The sequence below is a fragment of the Mirounga leonina genome, unplaced genomic scaffold, assembly GCF_011800145.1.
Source record: "Mirounga leonina isolate KUSES-001 unplaced genomic scaffold, KU_Mleo_1.0 Mir_125, whole genome shotgun sequence".
In the NCBI taxonomy this organism is placed as follows: Eukaryota; Metazoa; Chordata; class Mammalia; order Carnivora; family Phocidae; genus Mirounga; species Mirounga leonina.
In genome coordinates, this window is record NW_023270305.1 from 51,219,155 (window position 1) to 51,239,457 (window position 20,303).

General features: G+C 37.2%; 1 protein-coding gene across 1 annotated transcript; it reads left to right on the forward strand.

Moving 5' to 3' along the window:
* Positions 1 to 10,911: 10,911 nt before the first annotated feature.
* Positions 10,912 to 17,042, forward strand: TMEM17 (transmembrane protein 17). Its single transcript, XM_035001459.1, has 4 exons — positions 10,912 to 11,145; positions 14,287 to 14,390; positions 14,572 to 14,685; positions 15,612 to 17,042. Exons 1-4 carry the CDS (start codon positions 11,046 to 11,048, stop codon positions 15,888 to 15,890), a joined length of 597 nt encoding a protein of 198 aa, XP_034857350.1. The 5' UTR covers positions 10,912 to 11,045; the 3' UTR covers positions 15,891 to 17,042.
* The last annotated feature ends 3,261 nt before the right edge of the window (positions 17,043 to 20,303 follow it).

The following is a 20,303-nucleotide window of genomic DNA, read 5'->3' on the forward strand; positions in this document are numbered from 1 at the left end:
CACACTGTAAAGCAAAAGAATTTCTAGAGTTAAAGAAAGACATTTTATACTGATAAAAGGTCAATTCACCAGGAAGGAATAACAGTTCTAAATGTCCAAGTTCCTAAAACATCATTTCAAAATATCATAAGGTACATTGACAGAACTAAAAGGAGAAATGGACAAATTCACAATCAGAATGGAAGATTTTTTAACATAACTTTCTCAGTGATTGACAGAACAAACAGACAGAATATCAGGTTTTGTTTAATTAACATGTTTAATAAACACGACCTAATTGAACTGACATAGAATGCTTCTATTAGTCAGGGTTCCCCAGAAAAAAAGAACCAAAAAGAGACATAGGAATAGAGATATATATGGAGATTCATTATAGGAATTGGCTCACTCAGAATTATGGAGGCAGAGAAGTCCCACAATCTGCCATTTGTAAGATGGAGAACCAGGAAAACCATTGGTATAATTCAGTCTGAGTCTGAAGTAATTCAGGGAGCCAATGTAAATTTAAGTCCAAGGTCAAAGGCCTGAGAACCATAGGGCCACTGATATAAGTTCCAGAGTCCATAGACCTGATGTTTGAGGACAGGAAAAGATGGAGAAAAGTCACCTTTCTGTCCCCCTTTTTGTTTCATTCAGCCCTAAAAGATTGGTGAAGGTAGATCTCTTCACTCAGTCTACTGAATCAAGTACTAATCTCTTCCAGAAACACCCTCACAGACACGCCTAAAGATAATTTTTTACCAGCCCCCCAGGCATCCTTAGGACAGTGAAGTTGACACATAAAGTTAATTAAACATCATAACACTGCATCCAACAACTGAAGGAAATACATTCTTTTCAAGTGTACCCGGACATCTCTCAACATTGAGCATATGCTGGGCCATAAAGCAAGTCTCAACAAATATCAAAGGATTGGAATAAGTGAACTGAGTATGTTTTCTGACCATAATGGAATTAAGCTAGAAATCAATTATAAAAAGATAATTAGAAGTTTCCTAATATTTGGAATAAAAACAATATACTCCCAAATAACCCACCCAGAGATCTAGATGGAAATTAGAAAATGTTTTCAACAAAATTATAACAAAAATACTACATATCAAAATTTGTAGAGTGTAGTAAAAGGAAAACCTATAACTTTTAATGCATATTTTAAAAATTTGAAAGTCTGGGGCACCTGGGTAGATTAGTCAGTTAAGTGTCCAACTCTTGACTTCAGCTCAGGTCATGATTTCAGCGTCATGAGATCGAGCCCTGCATAGGGCTCCACAGTTAGTGTGGAGTCGGCTTGAGATTCTCTTCCTCTCCCTCTCTCTCTACCCCCCCACTTGTGCTCATGCTCTCTCTCTCTCTTTCAAATAAATAAATCTAAAAAAAAAATAAGAAAGTCTGAAAACCAATGATTTATATATCCCTCTAAAAAATCATATCCAAAGAAAAAAACCAAAATTACAGAAAGTAGAAATAAGGAAATAATAAATAGAAAACACATATACAACAGAGAAAACCAATGTGCCAAATATTGGTTCTTTGAAAAGACAAATGCAATTCTAAACCTCTGCCAGAACTGATGAAGAAAAAAAAACAAGGTACGAAAAACAAAAACAAAAACAAAACAGTATCAAGAAGAATAGGAGAGACATTGACATAGATCCTACCAGCATTAAGAATATATACCTTATACCTATCAGAATAGCTATTATCAAAACGACAAGAAATAACAAGTGTTGGCAAGGATATGAAGAAAAGGGAACCCTTGTGCACTGTTTGTGAGAATGTAAACTGAAAACCAATATGGAGGTACCTCAAAACATCAAAAATAGAACTATCATATGATCCAGCAATTCCACTTCTAGGTATTTATCTGAAGAAAACAAAAACACTAAGTTGAAAAGATATATGCACCCTCATGTTCATCGCAGCATTATTTACAATAGCCAAGACATGAAAGCAATCTACATGTTCACTGATGGATGAATGGATAAAGAAAATGTGGTACATAGAGAGATAGATATAATAGAATATTATTTCACCATAAAAAAGAAATCTTGGCATTTGCAACAGTAAGAATGGACTTTGAGGGCATTTTATTAAGTAAAGTAAGTCAGACAGAAAAAGATAAATACCTTATAATCTCACTTGTATGTGGAATCTAAACAAATAAATAAACCCAAGCTCATGGATATAAAGAACAGATTGGTGGTTGCCTGAGGCAGGGGTGGGGAGTGGGCATTATGGGTAAAGGGGGTCAAAAGGTACAAATTTCCAGTTATAAAATGAATCAATCACAAAGATGTACAGCACAGTGACTATAGTTAATAATACTGTATTGCATATTTGAAAGTAGCTAGGAGAGTAGATCTTGAAAGTTTTCATCACAAGGAATAAATTATAGCTATGCATGATGATGAATGTTAACTTATTAACTGGACTTATTGTAGTGACCGGTTTGCAATATATATATAAGTACTGAATAATTACGTTGTACACCTGAAACTAATATAATATCAACTATACCTCAATTTTAAAAAGGAATATAGGGCGCCTGGGTGGCTTAGTAGATTAAGTATCCACATCTTGATTTCAGCTCAGGTCATGACCTCAGGGTCCTGGGATGGAACCCCCTCCCCATTCAATGGGGAGTCTGCTTGTCTCCCTCTCCCTTTGCCCCTCCCCACCGCTGGTGTTCTCTCTCTCTCTTTCTAGAATAAATCTTTTTAAAAATTTAAAAAGAATAGAGTAAGAGGAAATTAGAAACAACTACATGCCAATGAAATGAACAAATTCCTAGAAATATACAATTTACCATAGTGAAAAAAGAGGAAATAAAATCTGAGTAGTTTTATACCTATAAGCAAAAATTAAATTCATAATTTTAAACTTTCCCACCAATAAAACTCCAGGCATAGAAGTCTTCTCTAGTGAATTCTTCCAAACACACAGGAAAAACATGGACCTTATACAAAATCTTCCAGAGAACAGAAAAACAGTATTTCCAACTATTTTATGAGATCAGTAAAACTGTGATGCCAAAAGTTAGCAAGAACATCACAAGACAGGAAAATTACTGTCTCTCATGAACATAGATGTGAAAGTCCTAGATAAGAGTATTAGCAATTAAGTTTAGCAGCACTCTTTCTAATAGCCCCAAGCTGGGAAAAAGCCAAATGCCCGTCACCATTTGTGTAAATAAAATTCATGGTACATTAAAACAGCAAAATATTATGCAGCAGTGAAAGTGAATAGTTTTTATTTACTTCTATACACAACATGGATGCACCTCATAAATGTAATGTTAAGTGAAAGAAGAAAACACAAAAGATATATGATGTAGAACTTCATTTACATAAAAATAAAATCAGGCAAAATTAACCTACAGATACAGAAGTCAAGATAATAGAGATGTTAGGAGGAGGAGGGAGATAATGACTAAGAGGTGACTTAAGGGGGGTTTCTGGGGTGTTGGCAGTGCTCTATTTCCTGATCTGGGTGCTGGTTTCACAGGTAGGTTCACTTTGTCAAACTCTACACTTAAATAATTTTTTATGTTTCTGTGTATGTTACATTTCAATAAAAGAAAAAATAAGGGGCGCCTGGGTGGTGCAGTCAGCTGGGCATCCCACTCTTGATTTCTGCTCAGGTCTGATCTCGGGGTCATGGGATCGAGCCCCTTGTGGGGTTCCACACTCAGCTCGGAGTCTGCGTGGGTATCTCTCTCTGTCTCCCTCTGCCCCTCCCCCCCCACTCTCTCTCTGAAATAAATAAATCTTTAAAAAAAAAGAAAAAGAAAACCATTCTAGTCTCTTAACTTGAATTGGTATCAATCTCACCAGTCTGTGTTATTCCAGAATCGACCATCACACTCTCATAAAAACTATAGTGCTATTTTATTTTGTTACTATTTCTTTAAGGACTCTCAGTTCTTTGGGGTATAAATATGAAATGGCTTTATTTTTCCAATAATACCTCCCCACTAATTGTGCTATGGCCCTGCCATTTTCTTGCTGGGTGTCAACTCTCTTAATATCACACTTTGGCTTCATTCCATGTATCAGCCTCTTCAAGTTATTAGGATCATCTCATTCTGGAAAGTAAGGTTCAGTTCTGTTCATTTTCAATTAAGCTTCAAACCGAATTAAAAACTATTTTCTTCCCTTCCCTCCAGAGAAAGGCAGACAAGTTTGTTGTTAGTGGCTTGGAGTGTATGTGTGTGGGAGGAGTGACTTTGAGGGCAGGAGTGCTCAAATCTCTATGCCCTTCCCTCTCCTTTCCAGTGTTTCCCTTGTGATGTGAGGGCAAGAGTAGGAACAGGGAAGTAGATCTTTTATATGGCTCCCATATAGGAAGAGTGTAATTCCCTCTCTATAGGATGCTGCTGCTTCCCTAGTGAACCCTGTCAGACTTCCGATGTCTCTATACTGGAGAGTATCCATCATTGGCAAGGGTCCCTGGGGTGCTTCCCTGCTGTCCAGTTCCTTGAGGCGTATCTTACACCTACTTGACCTCTTCCACAAGGGGCCCAGCTAGCAGCCTGTCTTAGAGAGGGCAATGTGGGCTACTGCCCCATCCCTTCCCTCCTCTAGGCCCCTCTCCTTGTCCCAGAACATGAAGCTCTGTGGTCCAGGAGAGGTAAGAAGTGAGACAGTCACCAGTCTCTAACCTAGTAAAGTGGGAAGGTTGAGCATCTCTCAACTTTAAAAGCAATCTTCTTGAGGGCTTTTCTCTAGACTTTGAGAGAAAGAAGTAACTCCATCACTTCCCTTACGGTGAGAATGGAGTGGAGGGAGGGAATACAGTATTCTTACAAATATTCTACTTCACAAAAGCCTTCTCTACTCACTCTTATACTTCAGGGAGTAGGGGTGGGGTGGTTTGGGGAATGTTTGATGGTAGGGCTGTTTCACTGTACTAACATTTCTTAGTAGGCTGGTCTAACCATAGGAGGTCCCTGAATTTAGAATATGTGAACTTACCACCTTCTGGGCACAGCTCTGGGACTTAGCCAGGCCCCGGGAATATTTCTGTTGACATCCTATTACACTTGTCTCCAACCACCTGGAACTTCTGTTAATCATCACAGCATGTGTTGGAAAAAAAAAAAAAAAAGAACAACAATTCTGTATTACTAAAAATACAGTAGGAAAGGGAATGGGATACAGGAATAATTACAATGATTTTCTATTTTACAAAGCAAATCTACCTTCAAGAAAATTTGGAGAGTTGTGTTATTCATCTACATAAATACAATAATTCAAATTTATTTGAAATCTTTACCTATGTGTACACTTTTTGTTTTAATACTCAATTGTCCACTTACAGGCTCTTTTGTTTCCTGGGTTTTTTTATTTTTTTAAAGATTTTATTTATTTATTTATTTGAGAGAGAATGAGAGAGAGAGAGCATGAGAGGGGGGAGGGTCAGAGGGAGAAGCAGACTCCCTGCTGAGCAGGGAGCCCGATGCAGGATTCGATCTCAGGACTCCAGGATCACGATGTGGAACTCGATCCCGGGACTCCAGGATCATGACCTGAGCCAAAGGCAGTCGCCCAACCAACTGAGCCACGCAGGAACCCAGGATTTCTACTCTTACAACCTTGATGTGTTTGGGGGTTAAAATTGAACATGACTAAGCAATGTGTAGCATGCTCTTACAGACAAGAGTACACTATGTTAAAAGCACAGAATCACAATTTATAACAAGCAAGATGTTACAATGTATCAATATTTAGTGCAGGGGGTAATATTGTATTATAGTCAACAAAAGGTAAAGATTAATTTTCTTCTATAAAGAGAAACATGATGTACATTTTACACAATGTAATATAAAAATATTATTAGTACAGTAATACTATCATTACTAAAAATGAAATTTATTACTTATTCAATAAAATGGCCACTTGCTTCTAATCAGTATCACAATTCACTTGACAGATCTGAGGTTTCCTGAAGGAGGCTTTGCTTTGCTGATCTTCCCAAGCTTGTCATTCCCATCTCCCACATAGTTTGATGCATGGAACAGCTGTTTGCCATAGCAGATGAGCAGTGTGTTTGTCTAACACAAAGAAATGCCACAGAACCAAAAAACTGTAATATACACAGCATCTTAAAAGGGAAAGAATTTTCTAATAAAAATGTTCAATGGGGATGCCTTCAAAGACAAAATATTAGGGGGGCCTGGGTGGCTCATTCATTAAGCATCTGCATTCGGCTCAGGTCATGATCCCAGGGTCCTGGGATTGAGCCCCTCGTAGGGCTCCCTGCTCAGCAGGAAGCCTGCTTCTCCCTCTCCCACTCCGCCTGCTTGTGTTCCTTCTCTCGCTGTGTCTGTCTCTGTCAAATAAATAAATAAAATCTTAAAAAAAAAAAGACAAAATATTAAAGTCAGCCTTCAAGTATCATTTAATATGGTAAGAAAAAATCCTTTCATGAGATTTGACTTTCTCTGTAATTCATAGTCTGATTCTTTCTTATAAACTTTGAAAAATATTATGAATAGAATATACTGTACTTGAGATTCAAAAAGCTTTTCATTATCCATTAACAATTTCAAGATTATAAGATTACATTTCAGGTAATTTAGAGTAAGATTTTTTTTTTTTTTAAAGATTTTATTTATTTGTTTGACAGAGAGAGAGACAGCGAGAGAGGGAACACAAGTAGGGGGAGAGGGAGAGAGAGAGGGAGAAGCGGGCTTCCCACCAAGCAGGGAGCCTGATGTGGGCCTCGATCCCAGGACCCTGGGATCATGACCTGAGCCGAAGGCAGACGCTTAACGACTGAGCCACCCAGGCGCCCCTAGAGTAAGATTTTTTTAAATGTGGGTGCTGATGTAGAATCATATCGGAAGATGTTATACCCAAATATATATTTTTTGGATTTATATAAATTCTTAGAAATGTCTCACAGATCATTTTAAAGCAATAAATTGAGTAACATGTTCAATGTACAATATTGTTTCTGAAGTCTTTACTAGCATCAAAAGGTAAGACTTTATATCTTTATTATGCCAAGGAGTGATTTAAATAACTCCTCAAATCAGTTTCCTGTCACATGAGATAATACATTATTACCAGACAACTTTGCCTCTTGTCAAAGAGAGAGAAACTATTCCACTAAGCTCAAAATTTTTGTGAAAATAAATATTTAGGAAAGTAAACCATACATGTAATTAAACCCCAGTGAAAAACATTAAGCAATTATTGGAGAAGAAGCTATTACTCTGACCATCAACATTCATATAAAAAGTAAACAGTTTAACTTTATAGGGTTATTTATTAATCTTTCTGGGAATGATTCCCATGATTTTAAGAATGAAGACTCCATACTTGTCTTTAGATTGAGTAATATATCTAGGATATGGTAAACACAAATTATATTAGTCTGTTGATTCCATGAAGGTGAATTCCCTTCTTTGTTCTTCAGTATTTCACTAATGTGATTGCCTATAAATATTGTGAGCATGAAGTAACAAAATAATATTTGAAAGGTTTTCTCAGCCCTTTGGACATTTGTGACATCAATGATAGGATTCTTTTTAAACCACAATTTTTCCTCTTAAAACTCTTCTCTAATATATTTTTGTGCCATCGTTGTCTCTTCCTTTCAGTTTATTTTAATAAGATTTATTTCGAACTATGAAATGCATGCTTATTATGGGAAATTTAAATAATAAATAAAATTTAAAGGGAAAATACCCATAAATCTATCAATTTTTTCCCCCACGATTTTGATGAAATAATTGCAATCTGAACAAGGTGTTCCACATCCTTTTTCAATGCTAGGAAAAGTCTTTAAGAGAATTCACTCAGGCTTTTGATAAATTCGGTTAACACACATGTACTGTTTTGTGGTTCATCACATCCACGGTCTTTACTAGGAAAGCAATGGAGATATTGCCTAGCAGGTACAGTCGAATTCAGAAAATCAAATGATGGCATGATTTCACTCCACTGTAGGGGATTCCTCTTTGCAAACATCGTTTTAATAGATGTGTCAATGATAGCTATCACTAATAGAAAGCCTTTTCTATTGATACAATCTTCACATCAACCATAACAGTAAGTTACCATTATTCTCACTTTATAAAACAAAAGTCTGAAATTCATTGCACAGCTCTCAGGTGGTGAAGTGAGAATTTTAGATGATTTGAACCTGCTCTCTCTGCTTCCAGGGGTATTTTTTTCCACTATAGCCCAAAACCTCACCATGAATATCATATTCTGCTTAACTAGGCCTGTGGTTGGGCACTTCAGATGTTCCCTCTCCTTCTTTTTTTTGTTTGTTTTAACTAATATTGATAATGTTGGAAGTAATATCTTGGTATATAAAACTTTATTATAGTGTTTATGATTATATCCCCAAAACAGAGCCTTAAAATTTGGATTATTGTGTTAAAGGCCGAAATATTTTTAAGACAATTTGTACATATTGTCAAAAGCTTCCCTCAATGAGATTGTTCAAATTATAATTCAATCAGCAAGCATGAGGCTTCCTACTTCACTGTGCCCTTTATAAAAATCTTGGCTAATTTAATAAATGAAAATTCTTTGTTGCTAAGTTTAAATTTTGAGGGGACACTATAACTCACTGTGTTTTAATATATCAATTCTCTATTCTATAGAATGAACCCTATGTAAGGACTGGCTAAATCCTTAAACTAGAAATGGGAAGATATGGGTCTTTAGATCTTTTATTCCCTTTATTCATTCAGTAATTATCCAGCTCCCACTCTAGGTCAGGCACTGTGCTAGTGTTCAGGATATAAAGGTGAAAGGTCATCCCTGACCATAAAGAGCTTGTGAACTAGCAAGCAAAACAGATACAGATAGACAATTCTAGGACAGCAGGACTAGCACTGTGACCAAAGTAACACAGAAGAAGATGCTTTGCGAAACACTGAAAAGCCACGTAAGCCAGCTTCAGGGAGGTCCTGGAGCCTTTTTGGAGATGCCAAGGCTTAGGCTCCATGCTGAAGAGAAGCAGAAGTTAGCCATCTTTCCCCTCACATCCCCAATCAGAATTAAGTGCTTCCTCGTCTCTGTTCCTCTACTAATGTGTACATACTTATTTGTTTCTACATCTCTCACTGGGCTGAGCTTCTTGATGAGGAGGGACCATATCCCTAATTAGCCTAGTACAATGCCCCCCAAATAGTAGGAATGCATCAAACATTTGTTGAATTATTTTTGAAATTCTAGCCATGTAGCTATCTCCTCCCATACCTTCGTAAATATACCTTGACATTTATGTAAATATGTGTGGGTTTCCTTTTGATTGTAAAAGTAATACTACTCACCACACACCAATCAGAACGGCTAAGAGAAAAGGATAGAAGATAACAAGTGATGGTAATGGATTTGGAGCAACAGGAATGCCTAGACATTGCTAGAGGCAGTAGAAATTGGTACAACCAAAACCACTGGCAGTATCTGCTACAGCTGAGTCATACCTTATAAGCCAGCAATTCTACTCCTAGGAATAAGCTCAACACAAATGCATGCATATGTTCGTTCACTCAGAGGAATATTTTCACCAAAAGCAGCATTATTCATACATAACAGCTCCAACCTAGAAAATACACAGATGCTCTTCCACGGTAGAATGGATGAACTTATTGTGGTATGTCACAAACAGCAAGGAAAAAGAACCTACACTCAACAATAGGAAAGAATTTCTTAAAAATTATTTTGAGGACAAAGAGAGATTTTTCTTTTAAAAAGCACTTACTATATGATTACTTTTGCAAAAAGCATACAAATAGGCAAAACTATTCTATGCTATTAAAAGTTAGGAAAGCTCTGTTACAGTCACTAACTGTAAGGGAATAGGAAGGGGAAGCTGCCTGGAGGTGCTGCTAAGGTTGTTTCTGATCGGAGTGCTGGTTACACATGTATATTCAGTTTGTGTCCTTTTCTGTAAGTATACTATACTTAAATACCTTTAAAAAAAAAAGATTTTCAAAATTTATCTGAGAGAGCGTGGGCGGGGGGGGGGGGCGGTGAAGGAGCAGCCGGAGAGGGACAAGCAAACTCAGTGCTCAGCGCAAAGCCCTACCCTGGGAGCTCCATCCCAGGACCCTGAGATCATGACCTGAGGGGAAATCAAGAATCCGCAGCTTAACCGACTTAGCCACCCAGGTGCCCCACTTAAATAGTTTTTTAAAAAAGTAATACATCTTATTTGAGAAAAAGCTGGAAGATACAGAAATTTTTAAAGAATTTTAATCACCCACAACCCAGAAATAAATATTAACATTTGGATTATTTCCTTCTAGTCTTTTTTTTTTAAGCCACAGTGCTTGTGCCACTTCCTCCACCTCTGCTTCTCACATATTCACACACACATTTTGCAAAATTAGGTTCACTTCTACTGTTTTTCTTATTTTTTTTAATTTTTACTTAAAGCTAATCCATTTAATCAAATTTTCTTTGCAAGCAAGTTTTTTTTAAGATGCAGCAATATATTCCATCAAATGTGGGGATGTGTGTGTATGTATATACATATATGTACATACACACACAGAGTTCTAGGAATATATATTATATATATATTATACATTATTTAAAATATTTTATTTACATGCCTACACAGTATATGTTAATGATAAAATAATACAAATTTAAAAATATATATTCCTAGGAAAGGAACCATCAGGTGGTGAACATTCTTTAAGCTCTACATTCGTTCTGTATTTCCTTCCAGAAAGCTTACATCGCACTGGCAAGGTGTGAGAGCTCCTTGTATCACAATCCAACCTCGGGTCATTTATTATTATTTCTATTGGCTTTTAAGATTAACAAAAAAAAGATGGTGGGGCTTAAAACAGGACTAAGGAATCTGCCGTTCCACACCCGGCTGAGGCGCCAGGCAGGACGCGACTCTCACCACACCTCTGCTTTCCAGGCGCTCGCGCCCCGCTCCTCTGCCCCGCAGTGCGGCCGCGCGTGCGCCTGGGCCCCAGCATCTCGCACCGCCCGGTTGCCGTGGGAACCGCAGAAGGAGGCTGCGTCCGCAGACCTAGCTGTAAGCTGTACCGAGGCCCGGGCATGGAGCTGCCGGATCCGGTCCGCCAGCGGTTGGGAAATTTCAGCCGGACCGTGTTCAGTGACTCCAACCGGACCGGGCCGGAGTACAGCGAGGGTCCGGGTGAGTGGGCGAGGCCCAGCGCAGCGGCTATGGCCTGCGGGGGATTTGGCGCCGGTTTGGGAGTGGCCAGATTTTGCCCGGACCTAAAATGGCGGCCTCGCCTTCAGCTGGTTCTCCGCACTGCGGGGAAGCGCTCTGGAGGAGGGGCCGAGCCTTGGGCTGGGTGGGGACTGGGACACCTCCAGGCCTGTATGCCCGGCGGGTCCTGAGCTGGCGGTGCTGCGGCCTGGCCGGCGAAGTGTAAGCCGAGCAGCTGAGGTGGCGCCAGCCTTCCTTAAGAACTAAAAATATAAAAATCCGCCTTCGCAGCCCATGTCCGGTTTCGCATCCTTCGCGAAGGCCGACGGTGTTTTTCCTCTGCGACTGCCGCCCTGGCTTTTCGGGCCAGGTTCGAGTGAAAACAGCCCAGGCAGTCTCCTCTTCCCACTCCCCACCCTGGTTAAAATATCTTCTCCTTTGCTCTTATGGAAGAAGTGGAAAGAATTGCTTTAATGATCGTTTTAAAAACCGCTGTCCACTTCGGCATGGCAGCAGCCACACTAGCCTCGCTTTCAACAGAGCTCGCTCCCTTCCCTGCCGTCTCCAACCCCCATGCCCCATGTATAACTCTTACCCTAAATCTGGTAAAAAATACCACGGTGCTGCATTCAACTTGACGGCAAGTGATCACTCAGTTTTCTCCCAGTTTCCCCTTCTTAAATCATGATGATAGCGTACTATCAACCAGATCCATGTGGTTTTTATCACTAAGCTCTGCTAGGGAATAGCAATCTTTTCCTCTTGCTTGGTTTAGGGATTTTTAAAAGCGAGCAGAGAAAAGTAAATTCCCATAGTTGCATTGTTCTCACCCTGAATTTAGGCCTCTTAAAGATTTAGGATGTACAGAGAAATCAATGTGAAAAATGAGGTTAAGTTTCTGATGCTAAAGCTAAGGCTTAACAGGCGCTGAAATCTGATGATGTAAAGTATCACAGGTCAGCGGACATTTTCTGTAAAGGGCCAGGTAGCAAGTATTTTAGACTTTGCAGGCCATAGGTCCCTGTGGCATGCGTAGATAATGGTAAATGCATAGATGAGGCAGTGTTCCAATAAAACTTTATTTATGGACACTAAAATTTGAATTTCATGTGATTTTCAGTGTCACCAAATATTATTCTTTGATTAAAAATGTGAAAAACCATTTTTAGCTCACTTGCTATACAAAAACAGGCAGCTGGCTGGTAGTTTGCCTACCCCTGATTTATATAATGTTTTAATTTAAATTCCGTTTACAGAACTCAGCTTGTACTTTTGCAAAATTTAGTAAATTCATGTCTTGTGCTTTCAAGGTTCATTTACATATTAACTTGATTTTCAGTTGCTTGATTATAAGTTTGAAATGCTGAAATACAGACATAGCATAACTCTTAAGATGCTCATGTACACAATTTCTTAACATAAAAACTTCTTTGCAAAATTTGACTAGTTCCTGCTCCAAACATACTAAAATTTTCAGCTTAACTAATTTATCATTTTTTTTCCCACATTTTCTTCCTTGTGAATCCAAAGTAGGTTTGATTATTTGCACTGTATTTACAAGTGTATACCATTACCCTGTCCACTGACCAAGAGTTGTACTGTTGTTATGAAAAAAAAAATCCTAGGCTGGTGATTTGCCTTCAAGTTTAACAAATTTTAAGAATTCATTCTTTATCAGTGATAATTTAAAAAATAGGAATAAGCAAAATAAAAATAAATATAAGCAAAAGTAGATCATAATAACAGAAAAAAGCTAAAGGAAACCTTGCTGTGAGAGTCCATGATTATTTCTTATATTTTAAAATTATTAAATGACATATAGTCAGCTGTGGAGAAAAAAATCTGTTTTTAAGAAATTTATTTTGGAGCCTTTATAAATTCTTACATTTAGGGCAATTGATTTCAAAATACATATCTGTTTTTAAACTGTTAGAATTTAGTCAAATTTAGGATGTATTTGAAGGGTTTAATTTAAAAAATCAAATTCTTAATTTGGGACCCTTCTCCCTTACATAGAAGCAAAAGGCATCTTGCAGTCAGCCTTAGATAAATGAAGCTCACGTATCACAAATGGCTACATTGATGTCTTTATGACATTACGTTTCCATTAATTCAGTCATTCTGCTTATGCATATTTGGTATGTACCCTGTATAAAGCAAGGTTTTAGGTTCTCTAAGGGTCTCACATTTGGGTAGAATGTAGTCTGTGCTTACAATGAGGCTGTGTATTAAGTAAAAGAGAAGGAAAGGGAACTAATGTTAATGAGTGCCTACTAAGTACCAGGCGTGGTAGGGTGAAATAATTCTGTCTCTAATCTTCACAAGCAAACTGTGAGGTACTTTCAATGTTACCATTTTACAGATGAAGAAATTGAGACAATTTCTGATTGAGAAATTAATCAAAAAGGTTCAATAACTTATCCCAAGTCTGGCATCCAGGGTTACAGGGGTATTTGAGGAGTTACGGGTTTACTTGGACTCCAAAGCTCATGATCTCTTCAGCACACTAGACTGTGTCTAGAGTGAGGGGATGTGGTTCTTTGCTAACACTTTCTTACACACAGGTTAGAGATAAGTACCTAGAGGGGAAGAGATTTTTGCTGGGGTGCGAGAATAGGATCAAGAAAGGATTTGTGGGAAAAGTGGCATTAAATTGAGTATTAATGAATGGGTGGGATTAGGGTATGCTGAAGAGGGGTATGTCTATAATTTAGTTTTTGTATGAGATTAGTTTTTATGTGAGAGATTAGTTTTTATGTATTTTATAGGCTCTTCGCATAGAACTCTACAAAAGAGGTAATGATCATTATTATCTGTTCAATAGGATTCATACTGATATTCCACAATTAATCTATACCAATGGTGTGCAAAAAAGTCGACAGGCTGTAATGGCAAAAATGATAAAGTAATTGAAAAATATGAAACATACCCCCAAGAACTCAATACATGAATTAAATAGTATTGTGATGAATATTTCCTTTCATTGTCAAGTGATTATAAATAGGCTTAAAATTTGGAGTTTTGTTGAACCAACACTGTAGTTATTAATTTTAAGAAACTAAAGGACTTACAGGGCAGTGACCAAGATGAAGAGTTTGTTCTTTTTCTCTGTTTCTTTTGTAGATAATGAAATGGTGTCCAGTTTGGCATTGCAGATGTCACTTTATTTTAACACTTACTTTTTCCCACTTTGGTGGGTAAGCAGCATTATGATGCTTCAGATGAAGGTAAGTCTGTGCTTTAATACTTCTGCTGAGATCTCTTCTGCCCATCCCTGGCATTGTTACATTGTCAATAAAATTAAAGTTCTTAATATTTGTTTTCTATTTCAGGTCAGTTTTACTACATGTGAGATTATACAAACATGTTTATTTTTGTGTGTTTTGTTTTTTTGGTTTTTTTTTTTAGTATTCAATCCTGCCCGATTACTACAAATTCATTGTGGTCACTGTTATCATCTTAATAACCTTAATTGAAGCTATCAGGTTGTATCTGGGCTACATGGGGAACCTACAGGAAAAGGTAGGCTCTTCTTCCCTTTCTTTCAGTGCAACCTGTAAAGGCAATATGGTTTTCATAGCGAGGAAAAGGCAGAGAGAGGTGGTGGAAGGAGCAAAGGCCTGCCTCCAACTTGACTATTTCTGTCACTGTAGTCTGTTGGCTGAATCTCTTGAGCCTTGGTTTCTTTGTATATAAAATGGGGAAAATATTTACTCCAAGTTTTGTTGGGATTAAATGAAATAATTTGTATAAAGTACCTGAACATAGTAAATAAATACTTAAGAATTGACAGTTTTCCCTCTTCTCACCAGTCTTGAAAATACTTGGTCAACTAAACATGTTTAAATCCTGATTATGAAAATGGGGGGAAATTATAAATTCAGGAATCTTATGCCAGGCACACGTTTTCTGAATCGTCATGCTGCCTAAGTATTTACAGTTACCAGAGCTTAGGGATAATGCCTGAAGATTTCTCTGGTTTTCTAGGCCCTTCATAATTAGGTTCCACCCACAGGCCTCACTGTATTTTTTGCTATTTCCCTACGCAGGCATCCATTCCAGGCTGACATGTTGATTCCTAGTCATCCCCATTCCACATCTTTGCTTACTTACTTTCTTGTCTCTTCCTCCTTCTACCCAACTTTAAAAGCCTACATCCTTGGATTCTTTCTTTTACCTACCCTAATCACTCTCTTGTCTTATTTCTTTTAGTATTTAGTTCATACCACTAAGTGGTGCGTTTAATAATTCACTAAGGTATATCATTCTAGCATTGCTGCATCAGTTAGTTTTCACTTTTAATCTAGACTGTAAATTCTTTGAGGACAAGGACCATGTTATATTCCTTTTGAATTACAGAGCTCATAATGTAGGTTCATAGTGCTGATCTGTATAAACAAAAGACTGTCCTTTACTGATCTGATTACTCTTGCTATGTGTCATTGCAGGTTCCTGAGTTGGCTGGCTTTTGGCTTTTGAGCCTTTTATTGCAGCTGCCTTTAATTCTCTTCTTGCTCTTTAATGAAGGCCTAACAAATCTGCCCTTGGAAAAAGCGATACACATCATCTTCACTTTGTTCCTTACTTTCCAAGTTGTTTCAGCCTTTCTTACCCTGAGGAAAATGGTAAATCAGTTGGCAACTCGTTTCCACCTCCAAGACTTTGACCGGCTCTCTGCATATAGAGGGGGCATGACAAGAGTGAGATCCTGTATAGAAGAGATTTGACTCAATGCTGTTGAGTGAAAAGCTGAAAGATCAGCTTTTCTACCAGACTGTAAAGAGGAAAACATCAGAGTTCTAGCATGAGAAGGACAAAGCAAGTGTTTTGAACTGTATATTCTCTAGGTCTGAAATTCCAAAGTTGGGGGCAATGATGACTGTACAGTACATGAAAATAGGAAGTCAACCCCAAAGCCTAGATATTGTCCACCTTGTGCTAAATATCTTAATATTTTTGCCCACTTTTCAGGTGTGTAGAAACTGGTGTTGGTAGTCACAGTTTACCAACCTTACGGGGATATTTCTAGTTAGCACCTAAAACTAGAAATGTGTATATTTCTTTTAAACTTGTTGGCTGTTCGTGTCTTGGCAGTATATCTGAAGCACATGGCAATTCTTGTCAATATTCTGGTGTATTAAACTATATTTGTAAATCAAGACACCAAATTTTCATGTCTGCTAGGGTTAAATTCTAACCCTACTCTTAGCTTTTATACTGAGGTTAAAAACAGGTGGATTATCATGGTATTTAGGAAATCATAAAATTGTAATTTTTATAAAACCATGTTCATGGTGGTGTGCAAGATGACTTTATAGTGGTGGTGTGCAAGATGTCTTTATAGTAAATTATGAAATATTTATGTTAAAGTATTTGCAACAAATCATTCCTGTCTCGTATAATTCTTTCAGGCTATGGGTTTATTATTTTTATTACAGGGTTGTCAGGGAAGGAAAGAGAAAAATATATACATTAGAGAGCCTTTTATGTAGTGAGCACTGAACTAGGCACATTAACCCTTGTGATCTCATCTACTAAATCAGTGTTCACTGAAGAACTCATAGCCAGTAAATTTACATGAGGTTTGACTTGAAAAGTAGGGTTCTTCTTAATACACAGTGAGTGCTGAGATAGGCAAGGGGACTATACTCATGATCTTAAATCAGCATGTTCCCTTGCTAATAGGAGAAACCTATTTAAGGAAGTTCTGTTAAGAATAAAGCTGCATGGGTATATCTGAACATTATTTTTAGTGATTATTGGATTGTCTTCAGAGATATAATATTTTCTTCTTTCCTACAGGGAAATGTGCCTTTATAAGTAATGTATTTTACTGAGAGACCGTTGTAGTTACATTAAAAAGAATTCCTTTCAGTTTTCATTTTCTGTGATTCCGGCTTGTCCTAGTATCCCCCTGTTTTGCTTATTCTTATATTGCTTAATTTTTGAAAATGTTTTTACTTCCCATTCTTAATTACACCTGACTAAATTAATTGTGCTAATTTTATTATTTCTGCTTCCTATTATTATATATAAAGTTCAGTCAAAGACTTCTCCCTGGATGCACTGGCTGTTTAACTTCTCCCTTCTACTAAAGTAGTTACTCGATATACTCCAATAATTTGAAATTCAAAATACAATAATGTTTGGATATTTTTCTAAAACTTACATTTGTTTGCATTTGTTTCCAGATGGGAATAGATAGGTGATTCTATAAGAAAATATAAAATAAGAACATTAAGTCTTTGAAGCAGATAAATCAAGGGATGATCAAGAAAGACTATTTAACAGCTGTTTCCAGACTTTCATCTTAAATATCAGAGCCTCTGATACATTTAAACTTTAATTTAGTTTTAAAAGATTAATAGCTAAAATATTAGAGTCAATCAAAAAAATTTAAAGGCTATAAAAATTTTGGTAAAATGATTTATTAAAATTTTCTATAAAATTTTTTTTGCTATAGTAAATATATTGCTTAAAATGCAAATATAATAAGGGTGGGAAAAAGAAAGAAAGTCAATTGAGAACATGACCAAGTCATTTGTTTTTTCCTCTAAACTATGAAACCCTGATTTTGTGTCAGGCTGAAAAATATTTCCTGTTGGAGGATACCTGGTTCCCTATGGAAGCATATGAAAATTGAGGGAGAGAAGATATTTACATGTCAACTTTTGGAGTTCATGCAGTCCTTGTTTTTATTTTATTTGAATAAGTTTGTCTCTTCTTAATTCCTACTACATCTCTCTGTAGGAGTCCACAACACTGTTCTGAAAATTTCTCGTTAGGATGTTGACCTTCACAAGTATTTTGTCTTTCACATGTTTTTTATTCCAGAGGCTTTTTCTCATCACAGACAAGGTGGATGCAAATTTCTGTAGATCAGAATGATTTTTAAAAATTGGATTTTTATCATCATGTGTTTGAATGCCTAGTATATGAAAGGGCATAGGGGAGGGTTCCAGACAACTAAGACCACTCCCGCTGCTCAGCTGTATGATGTGGGAGGTACAATATTTGCAAGACATCCCTAAGACAAAGTAGGAAAGTCTAACTTCATCAGGGAGATGCACTGAACAATTTCTACCTGATAAGTAGCTGACAGATAACAGTCCTTCACTTCCAGCACATCTCCCCTCTTTGTTCCTAGCATCTAGTGTCCGGGATTATTAGTATGTTGGCCCTTCATCAACATTACTTAGCAGATGCTATTCCTCTCATTGTCAGAGCACAGGAAGGGAACATGGTGAGGGGTGCTGGGAGTGTGGTTAAACACATACATACTTGCACTTGCCTGTGAACAAGAACAAATGTACTGTCTGGTAGGAAAGGCAGATGAACAAATGAGTGATAGCACAATATAATGGGCACTGCGGGATTACGGAGAAGGGACATAGAGAAGATGGAGAATCTGAGAAGCCTTCCCAAAGGAACACTTGAGATTTGAAGAATGAGTAGGTATTAACTGTTCATTTCAGGATGAAGAGACAGAGATAATAGTGACTCAGAGTATAGTTTCAGGTACTACATGGAGTTTGGTGAAGTTGGTGGGGAGGGTACATGAGAAGAAAGGACACAGAATAAGATAGAGAAGCTTGCAGGGCACCTGGGTGGCTCAGTCATTAGGTGTCTGCCTTCGGCTCCGGTCATGATCCCAGAGTCCTGGGATCAAGCCCCACATTGGGCTCCCTGCTCCGTGGGAAGCCTACTTCTCCCTCTCCCACTCCCCCTACTTGTAGTCCCTCTCTCGCTGTCTCTCTCTATCAAATAAATAAATAAAATCTTAAAAAAAAAAAAGAGAGAAGCTTGGGAGCAGCTAGTAAGCTAAAAATTTTAATATTCTGAATCCCTGAGTGATTTAAACAGTGGAGTATCACAAACAGATTGAGGTTCCAGAAAGGTCTCTCTGAAGACTGTGGAAATGGATTGAAAGTTTGGATTAGATGTTGATTTGATGGAAGTAACTCTGGAGAGAACAAAGTTTTAAAAAAATCACTTTATATTTTAAAATAGGTATTGAAAGTTTTTTCCTAATGCAATTTTTTTGCGGGTTACACACAATGCTAAACACAATGACGCCCTCACTGTCTTATTGCCCCTTGCCAGTTGTTAGTTTATTACTAGACTTAAATAGAGCTCTATCTGAAATAGTCTTACACATTTTATTTGACATAACCTAAATAGGTTCTTAATTTACATCAGTTAAAATTATAGCTTTTAAAAACTCAACTTTTAAAAGAAATTTAATCAAGATTTTGAGAGTAAAGAAAAATCATCTCTAATTCTACCACCCTAAAATAAGCACTTCAGCAAATGTCATGTTTCCCTGCTGTTTTCCCTTTGTAAATTTTAAAAACATAGTTGTGATCATTGGCACTTACAATTTTGCACTCTGTTTTTCTGAAAACATAAATATTTACCCATCTTTCTACCTGGTCACATAGTCATCATCTTAAATGATTGCACAATATTCCATCGAAGAGATAGATGCTAATTTTTTAAACTTCTCTCCTATTGGATATTTGCATTGTTTTCTTCTTTTGCTTTTATACATAACATTGTAATGAGATCTCATGTATGTTGCTTTTTCTACATCTTAAATGACTCTTTTTAATTAATAAGCTAGATTCTCAGAAGTGAAATTGCTGGATCACAGGGTATGAACATTTTTAAGGACTCTTGATGCATGATGCCAAATTATAATATCCACTTTCTGCCATTTACCACTCACACTTCTAAAGATAGTACAATGAAAATTTTGATAAGGACAGACTTATGGACCTTGGTTACCCATTCATCTTTGTATTTCTGAGTGGCTACCACAGGTACACTGAATCTCCTAAGGAGGAAAAAAACAAAACAAAACAAAACCTAAAAGCTGTGAAAGAAGTGCAAAAAATTAAAAAAAAAGAAAAGATTTTTGAATTAAGGGAAAACTGATAAGGGACAGGAAAAGGATTAGGCAAGCTGGTCGCAGTCAGCAACAGACAGTGAGATGTGACACAATAAAAACTGGGTCATTGAGTTGGGACAGCCCTAGGACATAAAAAGACTGAAATGAAGTAAAGCTCTGGATTACTTTGTTCTTGAATATTGAATTTTTTCAGAAGCATGGAGCATGAAATATTATAGTGATAAGCCAA